The following is a 26,043-nucleotide window of genomic DNA, read 5'->3' as shown; positions in this document are numbered from 1 at the left end:
ATACAAACCCACACCAGTCCAAAATTCAAGATGATCAGCAAACTACTATAAAAGTAACATTTTCTGGGTCTGTAACAGGAATATGCAGTTACTGGGACTTAGTTAAACTGCAATGATCACCTACTGAAGCTAAAAATATGTATTTTACTGGTACATAAGTGCCCATTAGGCCTGGAGTATTCATTATTCAAACAGAATCACTGATTGCTGGTAGTTTGAACTGAAAATGCCTTTTCTCAAAGAGCCAGGACATCTATAAAGCAACTTTCTTAATTTAATGATATATGGTTGAGTGTTGCTGCTAGTGCCCTAAGATTTAAGAACTTCTCATAAAATGCCCTGGAAATTGCTCCCTGGTAGCTTGCTCATCCTTCACAGAGCCCTACTGTAAAGAGCAGAAACATAAGTGTGTCTGTAGTGTGAGAGAGACACACACATGGAGTGAGAAAGAGCTCTTAATCAACAGGATGGCAAAGCCTTGAAACATGGTGCAAAATATTCCCATGTGTTTAGAAATCATTTGGCACATTCCTAGTTATTTCCCCCCTGTCAGACCTTCTCAAGGATTGCAATTAAAAATCATAATCTTTTTAGCATGTGCAAACCTCCCCAAGGCTAGGAGCACTATGTATTGAGTATGATTGTGATATTATTTGGCAGCTATTCATAGACAACACATTCATTTATGGAAACTGGATAAAAATTAGGGAGTGCAATCATTAGGGACACATGAAAAATCAAAAGCTTTCCTCAATGATACTGACCTTTTTATAGCTATGATTAGGGGCAAATTGAACTCTGTTATTTCTTTCATCACCCTTCTTACTGTCCTGCTCCTTTTAGTGATTGCATACAACAACTTTGTTAAAGTTGCACTTTCAAACAGATATAAAAATAACTTACTTTACAGGAATGTTTCTCAATTTTGTCTTTTCAGCAGCCTGTAAAGAGAAGAGGGGTGGGGGGAACAAACAATTAAGTAACACACCAAAGCACAATGAGGCCACAAGCAAACATCAACCTGCAGATGCTCTTCAGAAATGCACACCCAGCCTGCTCCAGCCAGGGCAGAGGGTTTCAGGAGCTGGACCCTTTCAGAGACACAGCATTACAGGTTTTAAATACTTCTGCCCCAGTTTGTGCTATCAGTGTGGTTTGTTTATCTTTAATGGCCACAAATGTTTAGGAACTGCTCATTCAGGGTGACCACTTCCCACTCTGAGGTCTGGCCCCTTTGTCACAAGCTATCTGTCCATATCTGGAACAAGAACAACAACAGGAAAAAATAAAGGGAAGAATGGACTCCATCTCCAGAACAGTTTTTATTCACCAACAACAGAAAAGGGCAAGGGATGACCAAATGTTCAGATCAATTTCTTCTTGTGAAACCTTTGAGAAAACACATTCCAAATCATCTAAATGAGTAAATCTTTGGGCCTCTCGGCCTGCACCACCTCAGACATGGAGCCTGGTTCCAGTTTATTGCTGAACCCATTGATCTGTGTACAGTCCATTTATCATTCATGAAAAGAGCCAGTGATCTTCACAGTATATTAGAAGAAACAACTCAGATCATCTGTCAACGGCCCTCTTATTTCTGTTTCCCTCTCCACAGGGATTTCATCTCCTTCGATTCTTCTTGAATTAAAATGTTGCTAAGCAACACAGCTGGGGGCACTGATGGCAGAGCTGCTCCAGTCTGTCATACTGGTTAAGCTGCTTGAGATTTTAGTGGAGATTTTTTATTTCTTTTTAATGCTTCTGTGGCATAATTATGTCATCTGAACCAACCTTGCATACCCCCTCTGATTTTTATTTTTTTTTCCAGAGTAGGTAAATAATGGTTTAATGCAAGACAGCTTGAAAAATCACCTTCAGATAAACTAATGTTGTCATATCATTTCAGAGAATTCCTCCTAGTGTTTGCAGAACCAGACTGTAATAGATCTGAATGTGGGAAGTGGTCAGATGGTTAGTAAGATTACAAGCACAGACAGTGGTGAAAGGCAGAATGAAGATAACTGATCCATAAACTAATTATAGTAAGGGAAATTTTAGTGCCTAATCACCTTCAGAGATATTTTCATAAAGCCTACCAAAATTGAAGGGAAGGGTTTTGGAGAGGAACCTCCTATGTTTAGGGACTGGAATAAAATGGTTCCCACACAGGAACTGCTAATGTTAGTCCTGAAAAATGTTCACAAAAGCCCTTGAGGAATTAAATTCTTCATGAAAAGTGACTACCTTTTGAAACCTCTGGGACCTACACACCTGAGCTCCAAATTTTGCCAGATGTCAATGGTGCTAGTTTTTCAAAATACCTGCTCTTTTGGCACTTTTGCCTCCAATCATAACAAAGATAAAATCTGTGTTTAAATCCATGGAAATCCCTAACAGTGAGTTTAAAATTTGGGAGGAAGAATTAGAGCTTGAGAGCTGAGATGGGTGACTGCAATTCTCTGGGCTGGCTCCCAGTGTGAAAAGAAAAATGTGTTTATTTCATTTGGATTTTATTTCCATCTAAAGAATAAATCAATGAATACATGATAGGAAACAATTATATTAATTGTACAGTAGGGTTGCTAAATAAAACACTTAAACCTCAGGAAATGCTAAACTTATGATTGCACAAGTACATGTAACAGACCCAAACCCAATTATGTCCTCTCAAACAAGGCTGTGATGAAATGGGGTCTCTGCTCATTAGTGAAATAATGTGAGTTGTGCCTCTTTCCAATGATACTCTTCCAAATTTCCCTTTTTCAGCTGACTCATGTAAATGCAGAGTCAAAAGCATGTTATTAAGAAATCTTTCTGAGTTTTAAAATACATGTAACAACAAACAAATGCTTCACTTAAAATGGAGTAAAACATCATAAAAAATGGCATTTCTGTTTTCCAAGCCTCCCACCAAATGCCAAGTTTCAGCCCCATCTTGCAGAGAACTAGAATTATTTTTAAAGTTCATGAACAGTCTTCCACTATGGCAGTAGTTTTTTTGACTGTACAGTTTTGCTTGACCCTTCTGTATATCAAGTAGCTGGACCACAACAATTCTGAGTTCAAGCATGTGAAACTTGCATCTAAATCAGTTTTCCCCCCCCCGAATTATTCAAGTCACTACACAAAACCTGACATCAAAATACAGAGAAAGCAAACAGAAGCATAGAGAGTGTCTAGGATCACAAGTATATAATAATTCAGTCAATTTGAATACAAAGTAAAGCAGAAGATATTCTGGAGACCATGTGTGGGATGGTGTGAGCCAAACTGTTTACATGAAAAATTAAAGAAGATTAAGATATTGCAGGGAGAAAGAACTGGCAATGTCAAAGTCATTGAATAAAAACTAGATGTTTGATTTTTGACTACTTAGCTATAGCTACAGATTGCAACTGTTCACCCTTAAAGAAATGTTGTAACTTTAGGGTCAAAGAATTATAGACATATTTTATTTTCTTGCACCATGAACATTCCAGCACATCACTTTCCTTAGATTTTTACATGGAGAATTTCCACATTCTTTTTTCCTTTTGTTACCGGGAGAAGTAGTTTACTAACTCCTAAGAAGAGGCACAGGCTGGAGAGACAACGTCCTTCACACATGTGCTCACTCATAGAGAATTTTAAACAAATACCAGAAACTCTCAGGTTAATCTACATGCCAGCCTAGTTTAATGTTGGATGAACAAGCAACCAGTCAGTTCCTATTACAAATGATTCAGTTTGCCTCTGAGTAGGACCACGATGGTCACAGATGGTCACAGACTACATGTCAGGGATCCCATCTGAGAAAGAAATGCAGGATCTGGCCTTCTGCTTTTATTCATCTTGTAGGTGTTGCTCATTCATTTTTCAAAGTGTATTTGTTTCAATATCATGAGCATGCCCAGTGGCAGAAGATAAAGAAAGGCAAAATCAAAGTGACACTGAGCAACTCTATACGTTAAGCTTTGATGCAGAAACATATTATTTGAAAATATTTGGTGTGCAGCAGGTCTGTCAATTAGAGCTAATTATTTTCCTCTGATCAGGAAGAATGCAATCTTGTTTTAGGCAGGTTTCTTTGAAATGTGCGTCTTTTATATAACTTCATTATAGGAAAATACTTCCAAATTACCTTTTTTTTTCCTAGGCTGCTTAGCTATTGACTCAAATTGTCTGCGTTGAGTAGTTCTCTCTGCTTTGATAATTAACTTTTGATCATTACTGAATTTAGCAGCTCTAGTCAGATGTGTTCGTAGCCAACCTCCTCGACTATTTCAGTTTTCATCGCCTTTAATCTTTGAACAAAATGATCTCATTGAGCCTCCATCAGCCTTGCTACTCAGTTAATAATTCCTGTTTCTCATCTTCATGACTGGGTTTGATTTGTTTTAGACTTGATGTGAGCTTTTGATTATTAATTTAAGGTATTTCAAAGACAAATATGTTTTAAGAGTTATTTTTTAATCTTATATTCCTAGGCCTTTACAAATAAGAAAATGGTTTTAACTCCATGATTCCTAAATTTCATGTTATTAAAAAGTACTATACTAGAAGTACTGTAGATAAACAGAGCAGGTAGGACACCCCTAAACCATGATACACGTGCCCTGAGTGGGAGATGAAGCTGCAAAATATTGGAATGAAATCGCACTGGTACAATATAATATTCAATGGGTGTTAGGAGAATTACATCATGGGACCTTTGTTAATTTTGAGCTTGAAAATCATAGAATTATAGAATCATAGAACTATTCAGGTTGGAAAAAACCCTTGGGATCACCGAGTCCAGCCATCATCCCTACTCTACAAAGTTCTCCCCTAAACCATTGCTCTTACCCTCCAGTCCACTGGGACCTCCCCAGTTAGCCAGGACTTCAGGTAAAGAATGGAAAGTGGCCTGGTGATCACATCTCCCAACTCTTTCAGCACCCTTGGATGTAGCCCACCTGGTCCCATAGACTTGTGTGCATCTAAGTGGTGTAGTAGGTCTCTGACCACTTCCTCTTTAACTGTGATGACCTCATTCTGCACCCCTCCCTGTCTCCTAGCTCATGTAGCTGTATATCCATGGAACAGCTAGTTCCACTGCAAAAGACTAAGGCAAAGTAGGTGTTGAGCACCTCAGCCTTTTCCTCATCCTTTGTTACTAAGACTCCCTTTGCATCCAATAAAGAATGGAGATTTTCCCTAATCCTCCTTTTGCTGTTAATGAACTTATAGAAGCATTTTTTATTATCCCTAACAGCTGTAGCTAGTGTGAGCTCTAGCTGTGCTTTGGCTGTCCTAATTTTCACCCTGCATAGGTTCACTTCATCTTTATAGAATTCATGAGTGAAAACATGCATTAAAATAATTTAGGATGATTAGAAGGTGGAAGTCAGAGTGAACTAGACAATCATTCCACTTTAATTTGTAATTTCCTTCTGATTTCTTTTTTTTTTTTTTCTTTACAATTATGGCCTTTTCATAATTGTGCCTCTGATCCCTAAGACCTTATTTCAACAGCTGACTCCAGTGTTGAATAAAAACGAAGATGAAGAATACATGAAAAGCAGTAAGACAGAGACCATCAGAGAGTATTTGCCTAGGGATGTTTTCCCATGACTTTTCTAACTGTGAATGACTCCCACCTTTTATGTTGCATTACACCTGATTTTGGTGATAGCTTTTTTAGCATTCATTCAAGAACCACCTGCACTGTGCTTTATTTCATCTGCAGAGCAGACAGATCCTTAAACTTATTTTGTTAGCAGGTATTTAACTATTACACAAGACGTTACACATGAGAATAAACACAAACTGCTTCTAGATTGTGCACAAGGATCTCAAAATATAAAAAATGTTGGTTTTCTTCATCAATATCAACCACTGGTTGGGCTTTTTGATAGAAAGAACCAGAAAACTGCTTCAGTCTGTAAAAGCTTCCTACATTAGAAAGACCTGAGGAGAACTGACAAGAGGTTGGCTCAAAAGTATCAACAAAACAACTGGCATCTGCAGAAGGCAAATTGCATTTTTGGTCAATGTTACAGGGAAAGTGTATGCTATCCAAAGAAAAAATATATTTTCCATTGCATAACTGAAAACCCAGGATTATCAAGGAACTGTATTTGATTTTGAGAAACGAGATTCAAGAAAAAGTATTATTCAAGAACACTTCCTCACCCTCTTGACTCAGAAGCACTGATCAGCCATCTAAAGCAGTAATTGCTGACCCTCAAATAGTCTCCCAGGGTGAGACAGATGGCACTTCATGGCATCAAACATGTTGGCAGAAGCAGGAAGGCCTCCATGCTTTAACTTTTTTCCATGAGCTGCTCCAAATCTAACTTTAATTAATCTCCTAGTTTCTAACCAGTTCTGTATGCTTGGTTGAATATCTAAGTGACAACACACAAGTAAGTTTACAACCCACCATGCTGTTTTCCTGTCCTGTAGGTACAGAAGGGACTCCTTGGAGACCCAGTTCAACAGTCCAATAAAAATAGAGAAACTTTCCATATTAGTTGAGTTACATATGTAGTTTTATATATTTGTTCATTATAATTTGCCTTGGAAGTTACACCATTTATACAGAATGCCTGTGATCCTAAATAACCAAAGAAAAACCACTACTTATCAACTGCACTGCATTGTGCTCTGACTCTGTAATGATACATTTGGTGCTAAATACAACTTCCTGTGGAAGAGAAGAATGTTGCAAACAAACCATCCAGACTTGTGCTGCGAATCAGAAAGCCCAGGCCCAAGGGTTGAAGGATCAGTATGTGACAATACGAGCAAAAATATGTCATTTTTTTTTTTCTCTTTACTTCATTGGTTGCACTCTCCTCTACCTGTCCCTGAATCTCAACAGAGAATACTGTATTTCTTTCTTGCTAATTGCCTTTGACATGAAGCTGGCAACCTTCTCTTTGAGATTCTGTGTGTGACGTTCTGGGTCAGTCCCACCTCGAGGACAAAAAGCCCAGTGTTGCTGTATCTAGGACCAAAACCAATGGAGAAGATACTCGCCTTAATTTTAAAAAAGTATTTTTCTTCAGAAGCCAAACATGTGGGATGGATCAGCTAAGATCCATTTTCTGAAATACCAAGTCGCCAAGCATGTGTAATCTACAAATCAGAACAGTTCACTGAACTCTTGCTTTGTATGAACCACAGAGAGCTTCTCATCATTGCTCTGAGCAATGCAGTAACCTGCATGGCTTCACAGAGAGATGCTCAAGTATACTTGAAATACTGGAGATTTAATTTCAGTTGGTGCAGTGCAGGGTGGATAAAATGAAAAACAGAGTTCAAGTGACCAACAGCTAAAACAGCCTGTCTGTGGGCTAAAAGTCACCTTTATCCCTAATACAAGCAAACAGCTTTTAATGGAACATAACAACAAATATATTTGGTCTTATATAGGCATTTTTTCCCAAATCCCAATGTTTCCATCAGGCCAGCTGTGGAAACCAAACTAAGGAAGTATGCAATGTAAAACATGGCCATTTCCCATTCCTGAAGGACACTTCCCATGTATTTTAAGAAACAGAGAAGAGAGCTAACAGAGTGCATACTACTCTGAGGAGTGCTTGTTATTTGTGTAGACATACCTGAGGTGGTTTTAAATTAGCTAGTGTGGGTACTATGGACAATGTGGGTTTGGGGCACAGGCTTCAGTTTTCTGTGTCTTTGCTGAATTTTACAATACCAACTGACTTGGTCATTGCAGAGTTCTGTGGCAGAGAACAGCACTCCTGGCTAGAGCTAGGCCTGATTATTCCTAAGAACTGCTTTATTTGAAAAATGAATATAAAGGCCTAGTGACAGAAACAGCTGGGAAAATTTTATTGAATGTTCCATGTTTAAACAAAAAATTCTCATTTGATTCATTGCTTCCTAGCAAATAATCTGTTATAGATTCATTACAAATGACCTAGGCTTAGCAGATGACAATCCTATTGTGAAAATATAAAACATCAAGCTAGGAACAAAACTCTGTATTTGTCATCATCGCAATTCCTGATGATTTTTCTAAAATGTGTGCTTGGTTCAACCCTTCCAAATGGCTTATAAATAAAAAAATTCCATTATTTGTTTGGTTTACTTGATAGGTGCATTTCAACATGTTAATCACATGATTAAAAATCTTGAGGCAAAAGAAACAGAAAAGGTCCAGAAACATTTGTAAGAGAAGCAAAAACTCTTCTCTAAAATTCCCTCAAGAAATAAGCAGCAAAAGGCTGGACTCAAAGAACTTCCTGTGACCTCACTGTACAGCTGCAGTCTCCATAACCTGTGTATTCCCCAGTTCTAGCAGAAGGAGAGTTATTCTTTCTATCTTCATCCCTGAAACTTACCTGAACAGTGCTGGTATTTTGAGGTCGAACAGTAAGTTGTACTTTTAGTGTGCAATGTGTGATTGTTACTTTTGCAGCAACCACACCAGTTATAACTTGCTATGTCAAAATGGCCAGGAGCACAGGCAGACATCTCAGACACAGCCCCTTGCACCCCTGCTCATTTGCAGTTTATGCCCTTAGATTTTCTTTCGCGGCAAAGGCCTTTTTCTCATTCTTTGGGAGTCCAAGCTATCTTTAGTCTCTTCCCTACTCCAAATCAATGAAAAGTCTCCAGACTTCGGAAGCAAAAGGGCAAAGAGTACCAGCAGTGGCAGTGCTGGGAAGATGTGAATTGATATTGCTGTTGTTCACACTGCCCATTTATTTCCTGTGCAGGACTTAAGACTTTCAGGATTTTAATTTATACTGAACTTTATATCTGTATTGAATGTTAAGTCCACTACAAACAGGCAGCAGAGGTAACAGAGGTAAACACACACGAAATAACTCTTTGCTGACCTTGGTCTGGTTTAGTACATTGCTCAGATGACTTAGCCAATTACTAAATTCCACATGTCCAAAAATAATACCTAATAGCATTGCCATGGAATCAGTAATTCTGCAAAGCAGGCACACTCTCTGTGAACACACCTTGCCCAAATCAATTGCACTGTCATTCCGTGGTCCTGACCTGTCCCTCCAAGAGGGCAGAAGGGTTGCTCTGGGAAGATTCATCCTGCTGGCACAGAATGGAGCACCTCCAACCCCAGCAAACCTTGCAGTGGCAGATGCATTAATTGTAAGAAAAATTAAGGTGTTTAGTTCTCATTGCTGTTCTCCTTCTGGAATACCTCCAGGGAAGATCAACTTTCACTTCTGCTCCCCTTATTCTGGCTGACAGAAGCTAATTACTGGATTTATCATGCCCTTTTCATCACCTACTTCACACTTGTTCTGGACACCTACAAGTCCCTCCATTCAGACTTTTGCAAACCCCTCCAGTCTCAAACCCAGCACTAGCACTATCCTCTGGTGTGAAAAACTCCCAAGAATTTAGATTTTGAAGTTCACAGACGTTTGCTTGGGCTTTTGCAAAAGAGCGACGCTGCAGATGGCCAGCGTAAGAAAGTCAGACACTTTCTTTACCAAAATGCTTCACAAGGCATGCATGACAAAAATCACACTCTCCTTTTGAGGAGAAAAAAAAAGAGAAATGTTTCCTATGTGGTCAGATTAGTGAGTGTTGAGCACTGAGATGGCCCACAGATATCACAGACGTCAGATTTATTTTTATAGAACAGTATGTTCAAGCCTGGCTTTTCTCTTAACAACAGCAATGCTGCTGTCAATCAGTTATCTCACCTGCTGCTGCCTCTGCTTGCTGCCAAAACAGTACCTGGCTTTTGCATAAGTAGCATACATCTCAAGAGGCTCGGGGCAAATATATTTTTCCTCCATGCTTATAATAAATACTCCTTTACAAAAAAAAAAGTGTGCACAAGCATGTACACACAAAGAGTACCTGACCCATCCTGTGGACTGAAAGCTTCATCTCCCTCCTCCCTCCCACCCCAAAAGGGCTGGCAGATCTCCGGCATCTGGTCATTACAGCTGTACTGAGGAACAACTGGCCTTTCCACCTCTATGTAATTAGTGATGGAGGCAAGAGGTCTTTTTAAAGCTTCTCCTTCAGATGAATGATGCCTTATGGGACAGCTGACAGAGCCTGGCTGCTTCAGACTGGTGTCATGAAAAACTAAATCCAGGAGAAGCATCTCTTTAAGAGAGCACTGAGAGGCTATGATGTGACTGCTTTATTAACCCACCTTTTCAACTAAGGCATTTCATTCCCCCACTGTTACGCCTGCCTGCCTGCCAGCATTGTCTTTTCCTTTATTATTTTCTCTACTGAGGTGGAGGGTTTGGACTCCTCCAGCTCCTGTGTTGGTCCAGGCAGCTGCTGGTCCAGAGCCCAGGTAAGAGCATGGCTGCATCCTACAGGGCCCAACTTGTTGCTGTTGATCTGTAGCACTGTGCACTCTATCATGAGCATTTGTCCTGAGGGTTGTATTAATCCCCTTCCTTACTGATGGATGACCTCCACAATAACAACACGTGTGTAAACAATTCCACGAGATTCTGTGAATTTGAACAAGTTAAAAGCCTTTGATAACACTGTGTATTTTAGTGGTGTGTCATGTTTTTCACTCATAGCTGCAGCAAGCTCAGCCCTGATCTCAGAGTGGTTACTGAAAGCTTCTGCTGATAATAAACAAATGTATGATATGAGTCTATGCCACTGCCATGTGAATTATGACCTTAGACATGTCTGCTATCAAATCTCTTCATGCCAAAGATTTGTCTAATGTAAGCTGGAGTATTAATTTTACACGGTTGATGATATATGGCTGTTTCAACTAGGGTTGTGCAGAATAAAATAATTTAAATATCAATTAAAATGGACTGAGGTTTCACGAAGAAACTTAATTTCACAAAAGGTTTTTTCATGGCTATAGACTGACAAGGTTGGTGAATGACTGTGTTATCCTAATAGCTCCTGTATTCATTAATGGCTTAATGAAAACATTTCCCTACAATTATAAAACATGATTATAGATCTTCAACACTGGAACGTGGCTTCTTTATCAAAACACATGCTGCTGTGGCTACAACTGATGCTGCATCGCTCTGCAATTTCAATGGAACGCAATGACAGATAAACCGTTTACATTAAAAGACTCTATCAAAGTTATTTTGCACCTAGTTTCATCCTAATCCATCTGATTTTTTCTATAGCTTTGATAAGATGACCTCTCTCACTGTGTGTGCAGTATTGATGTCATTACTGAAGAGCTGTTCTTCAGCCTTTCTGCTGATAACAAAGTAAATGGAAATGTAGAGAAACCTTGGGGAGGTAAACAGATCCAGCTAAAAACCAGGGAAAATTACAAAAGGAAAGGCTATCTGTTGTTACAAGGAAAGTGGTCACTGTTCCACTTTAAAAGGTGTTTACATGATATGATGAAGGCATATTGCCTCTTAGAATTTCATAAACTTTTAAAAAGTGTATCTTGAATAAAGGCTTGGAAAGCTCATTATGCATTGTATGAATTCAAAGCTTACCTTCTCACCTTTTTAGACTCAGCTACAAAGTCAAATATTTTGTATGCAATTACCTAATACTAACCTAGTGAAAAAGAATGCTGTTTGTGTCAAATATGGACGACAGAGCAGGGCCAAGGATTATAAGGGTGTCATGCGTTTGTATGGTTATCAGAGAAGTGGCAATAAAGTGGCAATCATTAAGGGAAGGAAGAAAAAAAATCAAATAGAAAAGAATAACATCTTATTGATTTGTTCTGCCCCAAACACTATATACATAAAATACTGAAAATGAGTGGGTCTGTAACTAGTATCAAAGTTTCTTTGGATCAAAAACACACAGAACTCTAGCAATGTGCTTTAAATTAACTACACGTTTCAAAGGTTAACAGGACTATTCCTTAGGCAGAAGAACAAAGAGGAGCTGGTTAAAGCAAATTGGGTACACTACAGCTACTTAAAATACTGTATCCAGGCACAACTCATTTGGATGGCTTTGAGCTCAAAGCTAATTTGAATTATACTGAGGTGTTTTAAAGCAAAGAAATACTAACCTTTGTTTTATCTAAGCTCTTTTAGCTGAACCAAGCTAGTAATTAAAAATCTTCACTACTTTTCCTAGTTTCTCCTGTATTTTTTAACAGAGTAATAAAGCCATCTAAAAGCTCTGTCCTTCCTCACAGAAGAGTGTTAACATTAGCATCTCTGAAATGCCTTGTCATCTAATGGCTTTGCTAATAACACATCTGTCATCTGCCTTGACTTAATCTCTTGTAGCTGATCTAAAAATATTGTACAGTAGCATTTCTGAATGCAATACTGATGCCTGTGCCAGCGTTCCTCTCGGTGACAATACTACAAGAATTTAGAATTCAGGCAACACTTAAATGTAACAATATCTCTCAAATAATACATTAAACAGATGTGTACCTGGTATTATAAATATGTGACATAAAAATCTATTGGGTTGGTCAGTGTGCATATTAAAAATCATTCAAGTAGGTGAAACTGTGGATAACTTAAAACTTTAAAGACAGCAATTTTAATAAAACTGTCAATACAATTTTCTTTGTAAAAACATTTGAGACTGATTATGCTGCTTATATGGAAAGAGAAACACAAGGTCTATATCTTTAGATCTTTTATTGAACTGTGAGCACAGCATCAATAACTGCTTCTCAGCTGTAAATGAAAATTGATTCCAGATCTAACCCGTCTTTTATGTGTGTCTTTAATCCCAAGTCACCAGCAATGAGATGTAAGAATCAGCATTTTGTCTATGGGACAAAGCATGTGTCATATGGCCAGCTCCAAAGTGCCTACACTGAAGATACAGTGGAGTGTGTTTACATGTGTTAGATGTAGGTGATAACTACAGAATCTCCATGCAAGGCCCAAGAAGTGATGACAGGAATTTGCAGCTGAAGTGGAATGACTTGTAACTTGCCTCACACTCTATTGCAAAGATCAATATTGTCCAAAGCTTTACAGATCTGAAGTTTGAAGGGACCTGCAAAGAACACCTCATTGGACCTCCTTGATGTCACAGCCCAAGGAAATTCACTTGACAACTTGTACATGAAGCACACAACTGCCAGAAGTCTAAAAGCAGAAGGAGACCACAAGGTTTCCATGTAATTTTCAGCATTCTGGCACAAGTAGTTTGGATTTGCTGAAGCCTCTAAAGCCCTCTGGAATGAAACTGAAGTGTATAGCCTCATTTCACAAATCTGTTTCTTGGTGATATGTTACTAGGCCACCATCATACATGCTCTAGCTGTTTTTGGCTGAACCAAAAATGATCTAGCACGTATAGTAGGGAGGGGTCTCCAGATCATGTGCATAACTCATAGGAACAAATTCCAGTTTTTTAAAATCCTGTTTGGAAAGTGGTCAGCACGTGCAGTAACAGCCCTATATCTATAGAATAAAAACCTTCCACTGACTTCAACCTGGTTGTTCTCATCTTATTAAAAAATCAGGCTCAACTTCTTAAATTATATGACTGACTGGAGCTATCATGTGTGTCAGGATTCTCCTCAGCAGTGCAGAGAAAAGGAAGATGTTTAACACCTGAAAGAGCACAAGGTCCTTGGACCCCTAAATAAATGCAATACAGATTAGAAGTAAGTGTGCTCATTCATAGGAGTGAGAGAGTAAGACAGAAGAGCTTTGTTTATTGCAGACAAGCTTCTAACAGTCTTCCACCATGACAAATGGACTACTGGTAGTCTCAGAAGACAGCCTGATTGATCAGACTCTCTCCACATACTACAGACATTCACTAAAAGTTGAAATCAAGGTTCACTTATGGATGTGTCACTACTGCCTTTGCCATGTAAAGGTTGAAGGGTCCCTAGCAATTCACAAAGGACAGATCCTAAGGCTCCCTACTGACCACTGCTCTCAAAGGATTTCAATTCCCTTGAAATATGAGATTAAAATATCAAACTTGATTTTTACATACTGTGTTTTTACTAATAAAGATGAGTAAATGCCAGCTCATGCTTCACATTGGCTGCAAGCCTATAGCAATAAAAACACCAAACAAACCAAAACAAACAACTTAGAAAGATTGTAAAGACAATTCAATTTCTTTATAGAAAAGTTGCATAAACAGTAGTTTTGACCTAAGAGTTTTAATCTTTTCTCTCCCTGTCAGAATGCACATCTGTACAGCTGAATTACAATGGTCATTTGACTGCAAAATCTCTGTGTTAAAAATACAAAAGTTTTTGTCTAACCTTGGGCTCCACATCTGAATATTCATAATTTTAAAATTCACCCTTTGTAATTGCCTTGGTCTGTCCCTCATGAATGAATATTTTATATATCTTTTGGAAAAAAATATTTTGCAGTCAAAAAACATTGCAGTTACTCTGTTGATGTTTACGTGTCTAACCACTGGCCCAGACCAAAATTTATTTCTGTTTCCAACCCCCTCTCTTTAAAAAGATGTGGCAGAAGCTGCTAAAGTGTGAAGGCACTGCCAGTGTAATGCCTGAGTGATGCAGCAGAGCCATGTTGCTCAGCTGTGCAAGGCCTTACTCTGGGATGCAGTGTGTGACAAAAATCTAAAGGACAGACACATACAGTAATTCATTCTGGAAACCTAAAAGGCTATGAGATTCTTTCCTATAATGTGGGTAACTTTGTCTATACCCTCTATTTGCAACACTAATGAAGAGATGCAACCATACACATGTGGGGAACATAGGAAAGGTGAAGTGCAGGGCATTTAAGAAATATGCTCAGCACTCTTCTTGTCCAGACAGCTAATTTTTTTTGTACATGACGGGAAGCATTCACGTTTGGCATCCCTAAATATACAGAACATAATCTGCTTTTAAAGAAGATATTTAGGAAAGCTTAGGAGATTTGAATCAATTTTAATTACTCAGAGTGAGATGAAACTCACACTGCCAAAAGGCAAAACATTTTTTACGTACTGTAAAATTTTGAGAAACTACATGAACGGTCTTTATTGTGCTTTCTTGTTTGTCTGCAGCTTACGCTGTGAATGGTATTCCTGGGGAAACCACATGGAGTTTTGGCACAGTCTGAGGCCTCCTACAGCTCAGGCACATCACCACCACACAAGCACACTGGGAGCAACATACCACTGTTCACATGCCTGACGCTGCCTTTGGGTAAGAGGTACATGTGTACAACACCACAGCAGTGATGTTCTGGGAGCTGCCAATACTCCATTGGGCAATGCAGACATAGCCATGTCTCTCCTGCTTGGGATTAACATCAGAGACGACACCTATTCAAGTCAGTGAAGGCTTTTTGACTGATGTCAGCAAACACTGGTCCAGGCATTTGCTGTTCCATTCAGCAATGATACATAACTTCATCTTGGCAGTGTCAGTTGTGTAAATTTGGAATAATTCTACTTGTCACTAGAAAACTACTACTGTAGAAAAACTAAAGTAACTCCTACCTCATGATACGTTTCCATTTCTATATTTTGGGCATCTCAGCTAAAAAATACTGACTTGTATGACTAAGAGGTCAACTGACATCAGAAGGTAGATCTTTCCTGGCATGACCCTAAAGGATGCATTAGGTAGGTTGAAGGAGAGCAGTTAGGTGGTTTAAAAATAAATAAGAAAGATCAATTTATAATTACAATTCCCAGGCTGAAGAGATGATCTTATGTTGAATTATAGCGTTATCTTCATCTTTAATGCAGGGATTTAAACATTTGAGCCTATTGCATACATAAAGTAACATGAAGGATGAATTTAACCCAAAGTCTACTGTGTTTTGTTGGGTTTTCTTCTGATAAGAATTTTGAGAACGTGAATTTCATCAGCTTTATTTCCCAGCATAATCCATAAATATTTATGAAGTGGGAAGGATAGAGAATGACATGAGACAGTTTTCTGAAAGTGATTCTTCATTAAGGTCCCAAGCAGGTGGTTGAGAGAATTTGAGTATTGATTTACAGCTACACACTGAAGATTTTCCCTCTCACAAATGAGAATCACTGAATTACTGACTATGGACTCCCAACCTTTTAGTCTCTCACTGGAACAAACTTTACAGACCCAGTCTTCTCAGGTGCAAATGTACAAACAAACTGCAAAGTGCAAAGTGACTCTGCAGTTGTGTTGGTGGTCTGATGTGGTCATTTTACATACACTTCCAAAATGGTCATCTATTTAAGAAACTGAGTGCAAAACAAGTGGAGGAAATTCCACAGTTAGTTTGGTACAATGGAGGATAGGAACTCAGAGCATGTTAGCTATTCCTGGGTGCTCCCATGTGTGGTCCCCTATTCCAAGGCTAGTAAGTCATGTTTTGGTTTAGTTTAATCTACTTCACAAGGTTAATTCAGCAAATCTGACAAAATGCATTCCTATTTAAAAATAAGTTTCCTCCCACAGAGGTTCTACATGCAAGCAACATTTAAGCTATGGGATTCTGCTGCACCTCAAAGTGCTCTTGGTGCAAACACAGCAAACCAACTTGCAATCACCCACAACTGATGAAACAACTTTGTCAGATTATATAGTCTATGCACTTGTATCAGATGTAGTTACCTGTTCATTGTCATCTTCATCACTGCTGAGTTTCAGATCATCCTCAAGCATTCTGAAAAAAAAGAGACAATACGGAATTACTTTTAATGAATTAAATTGATATACAATGGGCTGAATCTAACCTTCAGCAAAGTCAGAGGAACAACTCTCTTTCAATTCAACAACAACAAAATCTGATCGGTGATAAGTAAACTGATTAATAGTCCATGTAGGTATGAATTAGTCCTTCTTTGTGATGCTGGGTAAGAACAAATTACTTCTGGACTCATCCATCATAAAGTTAACTCCTCTTTCATGTTCTCTTTTATTTGCACACTGTCTGACAGTGATTAGTCCATATATGTCTTTGTGTATTGTCTTCTACATCAGAAGGTGGAAGGGAGAGTAAACTCTGAGATTGTTAAAAACTGAGGAAAGTTTCTCCATGTTTCATTCCTGATCTAGGGCATCACTCATCTTCTTTGAGGTTGGTGCCAATTCCCACCTTATCAAACTGAGAATAGCAAGAAGAGGAGGAGATTGGTTGAGCTTTGATGGGATGTCACAGTTGCTAATATCTGAATGCAGAGCAAACATTTTCCAAGACAGCAATCCACTAAATCATATCCCCATTTTAAAATATTATATATATATATTTAATACAGGGAAATCTCACATCACTGTTCCCTGCTCTTGGTTAAAGTGGAAGGAAACTCCTAAAAGATGTGACTGTCCCAATGCCTCCTGCCTTTCCTTTGGCAGAAGGAGCTGAATAATGCACATTACTATATTAACATTCATATTCTTTTTTTTTTCTTTCTTTCAATCCAAGACTTGGGTATGACAAAACACACAGAGTAAGAACCACAATATTTGCTGTTACATCTTTGCAGAAAAGGCCTCTTCTTTCAAGGTCTACCTAAAGAGACGTGACTAGCAGTCACCAAATACACTCCCATACAGCTTCCTATATGTTCACGCTTTTATCTGGTGGTCCCCCTCAGAGCTTCAATTCTTCTGGGCACAGTTCTACCTCACACCCATCTTTTCACCTTGACAAATTCTCTTATCATGGGATGACATATGAATGAATCACCACATCTCACCCAGATCCAATATGACAGCCACTAAAATTGCCAAGCTTCCTTTCTCCCTGCCTGAGCTCCTTTACCCACGGCAGGAGGCTCGCAAATTGCAATTACTGTTTCCTTTCTGCCTTGATGGAGACTGAGGTCTATGATTTTTTATTGTTAGCCTTTAAATAACTGTAGCAATCAATGGATGTTCTGTTAGGTAGGTGTTGTTGTTTTTTTTGTTTGAAGACTACAAGTAAATCATGGAAGCCTCCTGGTATAAGGAATTTTAAAGAGGGGACAGTAATCCCAATGTGGAAATATCAAAAGGTTCAAAGTCCTGCTGGTGCTCTTAAAAAGAGAAAGTGCAAAGAGATCTTTAAACTGGTTTGTAAGTCATCTGTCTTTTGGTGACCTCAGTTGTCGGGCAGCTCAGTGGTTACAAAGTATCTGGACACATAACTACTAGTGATTAATGTCTTGATAAATGGCAGATGCCTCCCTGTAATATGTGAACCCATAAAAGTAAGACTGTAGCACGGACAGAGAATCTTCTAAAAATAAGAATATGTGGTGGGTTAACCTTGGCTGGATGCCAGGTGCCCACCATACAGCTCTTGTCACTCCCCTCCTCAGAAGGACAGGGGAGAGAAAATATAACAAAGGCTCATGGTCAAGATAAGGACAGGGAAATCACTTGGCAGTTACTGTCACAAGTAAAACAGACTTGGGGAAATTAATTTTAAATTCTTTACCAATCAAATCAGAGTAGGGAAATGAGAAATAAAACCAAAATTTAAAACACCATGCCTCTACCCCTCCCTTCTTTCCAGGCTCATGATTATCTCTACCTCCTCCCTCTGAGTGGCACAGGGGGATGGGGAATGGGGGTTGTGGTCAGTTTATCACACAGTGTCTCTGCTGTTCCTTCCTCCTCACACTCTTCTGCTGTTCCAATGCTGGGTCCCTCCCATGGGAGACAGTCCTTTACAAACTTCTCCAACATAGGTTCTTCCCATGGCTTGCAGTTCTTCAGGAACAGACTCCAGCACAGGTCCGCCTGCAGGGTCACAAAGTCCAGCTAGCAAATCTGATCCAGTGTGGACTCCTCTTTCCAAGGGGTCACATGTCCTGCTGGAAGACCTGCTCGTGTGGAATGTCCACAGGGTCACAGTCTCCTTCAGGTATATGCACCTGCTCTGCTGTGTGGTCTTCCAAGGGCTAACCATGGTCTTCAGCAAGGGCTGCAGGGGCATCTCTGCTCTGGTGCCCAGATCATCTCCTCCTCCTTCTTCACTGTTTCTGTCACTCCTCTCTTCTGGCTCTGTTGTGCAGTAGTTTTTTCCCCTTGTCCAGTGTGTTATCCCAGAGGTGCTACCACCGTCACTAATGGGCTCACTCTTGGCCAGCAGCGAGTCCATCTTGGAGCTGACTGGCATGGGCTCTGTTGGGCATGGGGGAAATTTCTGGCATCTTCTCACAAAAGCCACCACTGCAGTGTTGTCATGTCAGTCCATGTCACCCCCCCGCCAAACCTTGCCATGCAAACCCAGTGCAGAATTTCTCAGAAAATATTAATCTTTTGAGGCCTGGACTTTGGTGATGAACAGGAACTTTTAATGTTATCTAGCAGACCCATCCATTTGTTTCTGCAGTGTCATTATTGCTGTGCCTTTCTCAATGCACCTCCATCTATCTATCCATGGCCCCAGATTGTTATCTGCAAGTCTCATTACACTCCAGAAGGACAATAACCCCAAGAAACAGAGACCATATTCATTAAGGACTATATCCTTCTGACACTTCACTCCAATTCTACACTCTTACTTTTAAACCTACATCTCACTTTAATGTGTAAATTACCCACTTTAAAGAAGCACTGCTAGATAATATACTCTATTATTATTTTTAATGCAGATCTAAGAGGACATAATGCAAAGGATTTTTTAATGAATGAAGCCCAAAGGATGGTGGGGTTTTTGTTGTTTGTTTTTTTTTTTCCTCTTTCCAGCTATTTTTGTTTGTTTGGGGTTTTTTGTTTGGTTGGTTTTGGTTTTGGTTTGTTATTTTTCATTTATTACATGCTAAATTCCTTGTTGATAGATCCTGCTAGAAATCGACCAAAAAGGACAAAGGAAATTCCATATTGAATAAATGGAAAGAACAAAGAAGAAAACATGAAAAAGATAAATGAATACACTTACTAAACTAACCAAACAGCCATCTGAAATGGCTGATGAATAACTGTCCTCATACAGCTTACACTGCAGACACTTTCTAACAAGTACAGTAAGAGCAAGACATGTTTATTGAATATTGAAAAATATAAAATGGATATAAAACATGATTAGTAGGAAGGACAACTGTTAGGAGTTGGTTTCAGATAAACTAAATTTGCAGGATTTATGAGTTCCCTTCCAGAGACTAATGGATGTTTAGACGACTAGAGAGAGGAAAAAAATTGGATTTTGGTATTTCTTTAGCAGTTCCAAGCTTATCACTTGGAGTATATAATTCTTCTTAGCCTGTTCTGCTAAATGCAGAATATGTCAACCCATTCAGTTACAAAACTCAAAGGTTAAACAACTAAACCACACAGCTTCTAAAATGCATCACAATCTCATGGCAGATGGAATAATTAAAGAGAAACCAAGTATGGTATCAACAATAAATATATGGTAGCCAGAGAACTGAGGGAATAAATTAAAAATACATAGTATGTGCAAATGAAAGTAGAATGCTGAAGAGTTCAAATAACCTGCTCCCAGAGGATATTGGTTAGAAGAGGTAATATTTTACAGAGAGCAGAGGACTGGATGGTTTTCCACAATTTAAAAATGTGCTTAATATTCTGAAGACATGGGTCACAGTAGCTTGTTCTGTTTAATGTTTCTATTAACTCTCATTTATAAGCAAGTAGCATCCGATCACACTCAAAGCCCAATAAGGGTTTTTTAAGATTGCCAGCTACCTTAATCCAAGGTTACCATTTCACTATCATATCTAGAGAGGTAACCCATTTCAGTTTCAAAACCCTGAGACAGATGAGCTCCGTATCTACAGTTCTCTCAAATACTGTCTGGATGGTTTGAACATGAAATTTGTCCCTCTTGAGTGAAAGATCCCTTTAAATACACATATGATCTATTCTGCTGTATGCAATTGTTAACCTCAGAAACACCCAGACTGGAAATGAAAGAATGTGTTTGTTATGAAGATCAGGCCAGCTATTAATAAAGGCCAGTTTGGTGGCTATGTTAAACTTACAATGAATACTGTAAATGAGGGCAAATCAAAGAGACAACTGCCTGTATCAGAAAGCTATCTTCAGAGTTGTTATAAATTAATTTTATTTCCTATACTTCTCTGACCCAGCTGACATTATTTTTGAATACACATGTATGTGTTTGTCTTTTCATCCATAGCTAATGCAAAACACCACTTTAGAGAAAGAATGGGATTAAGTAGGATTTTTTTACTTCATTATTAGAGCAATGAGCAATGTCATTTACTCTAATAGTTGAAGTTGTGTGAGCACATTTATTATAATCTACAATTTTCAGAGGTTTATAATTTGGAATGTGAAATTATCGCAAAGCAGGAATGTTGGGGCAAAGCAACAGATTTATTTGTGGTGTAAGTAGGGGAAATCTTACTGACTGACTACAATACCCACCTCCTCAAGGGATGCATTGACTCCCAAAGCAGATTGTTGCTACATTACAAATTTAATTTAACTAGACAAATGACTGAATGAGGGCTTTATTAGGATGAGTTCTGTAAAAGTCTCACTAAAAATAGTAACAACAAAATATTATTTTTAGGAGCCTTTGACTTGTACCAGGCCTCAGAAGATGATGAGATGAAGCAAAATCAAAATGAGCTATTTTTATCACAGAATCACAGAATCTTAGGGGCTGGAAGGGACCTCAAAAGATCAGTTCATCAGTTTCTAACAGTTTATGATTATTTTGTAATAGCAAGATAAATTTTTACCTTCTCCCTTTGACTTTTCATACATTTTCAAAAAAATATAATTACAAAAATATGCCATAAAAATAAACCAGTTTAAACATAAGCAGAAACCTCTCAGTATCTGTTCTCTTAGACAAAGTCAAAAGACTATGCAAGTCCCATTACGGCTTCCGTTTCTCAGTGGGACAGACTCTGTTTTATACCTTTTTCCTGCCTGTTTTCAGCTTGAATGAGCCAGGGAGTCCCTCTAGCAGCTCCCAAGAGCTGCTACAGCCTAAGTTACTCAGTTAAAATGTGAGTCTGGACACATTTTTTTTAACTGCTTCAGCAAAGTTAAATAGTGAGAGGCCAAAGCTGCAGAGCAAGATGACCTAAACTTAATGAGACTTTTGGGGTCACTCCCATCCATGAGTGCTGGGACAAGCAAAGGGTCCTTAATGTATTCAAACGCTTTTTACAAGTGAGTAAGTTCCAGATTGGCAGGAAACTTCTGAGAATCCTTTGCATTTCTTCCTGCTCTGGATAGGTAGGGCTGTGATGTGAATACACTGTGTTTATAAGATATTATGGGTTAGATGAGACAGCTTCACCAACAGAGGAGGCACTTAAAAGGCAGCCTAAAAGGGATGAAGTTCTGCATTTCTAATTTGCTCTGGGATCAGTTCACCACTGTACTGAAGCTCCAATCAGATGTTAAAAAAAAGCCTTGTGGGAATGAAAGGGATGGAGAAAAGGGAAGAGGAAGGAGCAAACAGACAGCGAAGGGAACACAGGGCAATTCCCCAATACTGAGCTGCCCAGGAAATTAACTCACTCTTGTCAAATCACATTTGTACAAAATGCATATCCCATCTGGGTCATATCACAACAAACACAAGTGTTGCTTCTGCAGGAAGGAGGACAGGCAATGGTGTTAAGCAGATATACAGACATGTCATTCTTTTCTTGCCATGTTTGTCTTTGGTAAAACTGGAATGTATTTCTAAGATTCCCTCTTCTCAAAATATTTAGCCCATTTGTTTTTGTAAATCTGTAATATTGTCCTTCTAAATCTGCAACATTCTGCTCCCTTAGGAGGGTAGGATGTATTGCTTAAATATGGCTGGAAAGAAAAGGTAAGGATGAAACTGTGCCTACTGACACAAAATAAACAGCAATGCACTGGTAAGGGGATATCAGCAGAGGCTGGTATGGGAATCATAAAGGGGATGTGGATGCTTTTCAAGAAAAGAGTTCCCTTCTGCTTCAACCTTACACTGATACAAAAGGATAGTATTAAATGGAGGCTTGTGTGATTTAGATTGGAGTAGCATGTGCTACAACTAGCTATTCTGTTTTATAGTAAAGACAAAGTTGTAGCAAATTTCATTTGTGATACTTAATAAGACATAAATCCAGAACATGCAGGAATCAAATGTCTTTGAGGTGAAAAAAGTAGTATGTCACCATCCCAAGCTATGCTACACTCTTGTTTGCAGCAATACCTATGTGGAGGGAACACTGTCCATGCCAATAGTAACTAGCATTAAGATGCAACCGTCTCTACCCCTGAACTTGCATGAAAATAAGGCCATCAGTTCAACACAATCTATGCTGATTTACTCTATGGACTTCATTCCAAACTTGCTTTTCATTTTCCTAGTGCATTCCTCTGTAGTATATCAGGCTTCTCTTAAGAGTGGCAACTCAAAAGGTATCATGCAAATGACAAACTGCATAATGGAATTCAGATGTATTTCGAGAATGTGTTGCACACACTGGAGCACAATTTTATCATTTATCAAGGGGGAAGAAAGGGGCCTATGTGTTTGAAAACATCTAACAATAGATTTCCCCAGAGAAGTTCATAATACAGTGGACAAAAAAACTGGGGAAATGAAAATAAATGGTAGAGTAATTCCAAAGAAAAAAGGATGATCTTTTGTTTTAAAACATCCCATCAATAAATCTTGAAACCTGATATTCATTCTTTTGCCGAAATGTGCAAGTCATCTTTAAAATCCACCCTCTGAGATATTGTAAGAGTTACAGTAAAAGAAAATCTCTGAAGATTAAATAGAATTCACAAGCACCATTTACCTTAATAGTCAGGAACACTTGTCCAGCAATTTTCTACATACTTAAATATAGTTTATTATTTTTTCCTTCTCATCCACCATATTCTTTCATTACGTTCTTGTCAATGCTGAGGCCAGTCTGGAAAACTCTTACTCACAGGAGTAACTTCCACTTGTTTGAGCAGTTTCAGTGGCCTGGATAGGACTTACTTGCATAAGGTATAGAACGAGTCCTCAGCCTCTGGCCTGAAATTGTGTCTCCGTAGAAAGAACTGCAGTCAAGTTTTGTGCCTTCACCACATAAATGCCTGTGAGCAACAGAGGTACCTGGTCTCTTCCCTCCCGCAGGAGAAGCCACACATTAGCCTTAAAACACAGTCACCCTTCCTCTGGCACAGCTGATGGACAAAGATGGCTTGCTAAGAAACACTCCATTTTGTATTGTCACACTCAGCCTGCCTTACTGTTCCTGGCACCGTATCAGTAATTAGTGTAATTACAGCTAGTGAGAGAGAAGTAACCCCTGTGGTTATCTATTAGGTACACAATCAGAGAGTGCACTTCATTACTCATCTCTCAGTATCAAAATTTCAAAAGGTTTAAGCAAAATTAATTCATTCCGTAGAAGAATTTCTTTATCAATCCCTCCATTAATCTCTATGTATAGAAGAAACTCTTTAAGGTAACAAAACTATTAAGTTGCTACTAAGTGCATTATAGCTACTGCTCTGTTGACAGGCATTTTGTTTTTCATTAGAGCTAAGACAAGAACTTTGAGGGAGAAACCTACTATCCAATGACTCCTCAGTACAACATACTTCTCTGCTTGGCAAGGCATGAGAATAATGTAGCATTGAAGCAAACAGGACAAAAAAAGAGAGAGAAAGAAGACAGAAGAACAAAGTAGGGGTTCAGGAAAAATACAGGGAGGGACTAATACTAGTTTCTAAAAACATCAGTCTAAAACTTGTATTCTTCACATTTTTTAAGAAGAAAAATGAGGACCCCACCTTTTTCAGCATACCAAGGTCTGCCAGCACACACAAAGCTTATACTATTTTCCCTTTGATCAACTGCAACGGCTGATAAAATTTTGGGCTCTACTATTTATCAAGAGCAATATATAGTCCAAGAGCCATTTCTGTGATACATACTCATTTCCAATACATTCCACATGAAAAACACCCCCTTACTGCAACCATATTTGATTAAAACTGTCTCCTAGTCAGAGCACCAGTATTTTCTCTGGTAAACAAGCCCTCAGTTGGCATATTTACACACAAAGGCTTTGGGAACTTAGCACACAGTTAAACAATGATTGATAATTCTACCGCAACTTGCAAAGGTGACTTAAAAAAATTATATCAGAAAATATATAAAAAAGGACTGTTCAACAGGGAATAAGTAACACAGGACTGGTTCATCTATATGATGTTCTACAGCGCATATGGAAGGACATTAATTTTTTTCATTGATTAAATTCTTTTATCTTTTATTTTATTCCTTTTTTAATCTGGTAGCAAAGTGAGTCCTTCAAGGAGCTGTTTGATGAGCTGTCAGTACCAACGTGACATTTGCAAATATTTCTTTGTGCACTGTTTTCCCCTTACATAGACTAATCTCATCTCTGAAGAGCGGAGTTCTTTTCTTTCTGCAGATTGGAAAGGAGTTGCTTGTGGTACATCTTAAGCTTCAGTAACATAGTCTGCAGTGGAAGCAGCTTTTTTGTTCATGACACCCTTTATATTAATGCATATCCATGGCTCTTTCTGCCATTAGAACTATTTGCCTCTAATTACAAACTGCTGTCTGCAAAGAGCAGCGTCATGAAGAGAGACTGCACTTCAGTGTCAGTGATGATGCCGAGTCCTCAAGGTGCTTTACAGAGGCAGTACAGACTGAGCTGAATCCTGCTGCTCCCTGGCATAGCTATTAGGTCTGTGTGGAGCTGGACAGTGGTGTGATGAGGAAGAGAAACTTGTTCAGCACCTCCTATGGGGTAAGGCTGCACGGCAGCTCTCCAGGAGCGCTGGTTTGTTCCAGTCTGTGAGCTGCAACAGCACCCGGAGTCCTTCCACACCAGCTGTGTGTGATGCTGAAACTAGTGCCCATTCCCTCCCAACCACAGCCCTTTTACAGTTCCCAGTGAAGGCAATGGGTGAAGACAATTTATCCCCAGTTTACAAACCTACTGTAAACTCCTTTAGCCATAACAAGGCCCAACAACTTCTTGACTACAACTAACTTCAAAACTATTTCCCTCCATGGCCTCCATTCCTAACAAAGTATTTAAACAGTGTTCACAGCCTCTACATATTTATGCCCCAAAACCAAACCCAGGTCTGTAAAAAGGTAACACTCAGTTAATGTTTCTCTAGTACAGACATGTCTCCTATGGGTTCACAGAACTAATCATATGACATGGGAGCTTTTAACTCAGTTTTCATAGCTTAACCACACATAGAAAGCAAATACTATTTCATCTAGTAAA

General features: G+C 38.9%; 1 protein-coding gene across 4 annotated transcripts in view; it reads right to left on the bottom strand.

Moving 5' to 3' along the window:
- Positions 1 to 26,043, bottom strand: part of AFF2 (ALF transcription elongation factor 2) — a 334,526-nt gene that overhangs the window by 77,754 nt on the left and 230,729 nt on the right. For all 4 annotated transcript variants that reach the window (XM_051630068.1, XM_051630071.1, XM_051630069.1 and 1 more), the window contains exons 8-9: positions 16,469 to 16,520; positions 904 to 941 (exon numbers count right to left, since the gene is read on the bottom strand). In XM_051630068.1, the coding sequence (XP_051486028.1) occupies positions 904 to 941; positions 16,469 to 16,520 (90 nt within the window). The remainder of the gene's footprint in view (positions 1 to 903; positions 942 to 16,468; positions 16,521 to 26,043) is intronic.

The sequence above is a fragment of the Apus apus genome, chromosome 12 (genome assembly GCF_020740795.1).
Source record: "Apus apus isolate bApuApu2 chromosome 12, bApuApu2.pri.cur, whole genome shotgun sequence".
In the NCBI taxonomy this organism is placed as follows: Eukaryota; Metazoa; Chordata; class Aves; order Apodiformes; family Apodidae; genus Apus; species Apus apus.
The sequence above is the reverse complement of the archived record's forward strand: the minus strand, read 5'-3'. Positions and strand labels throughout refer to the sequence as shown.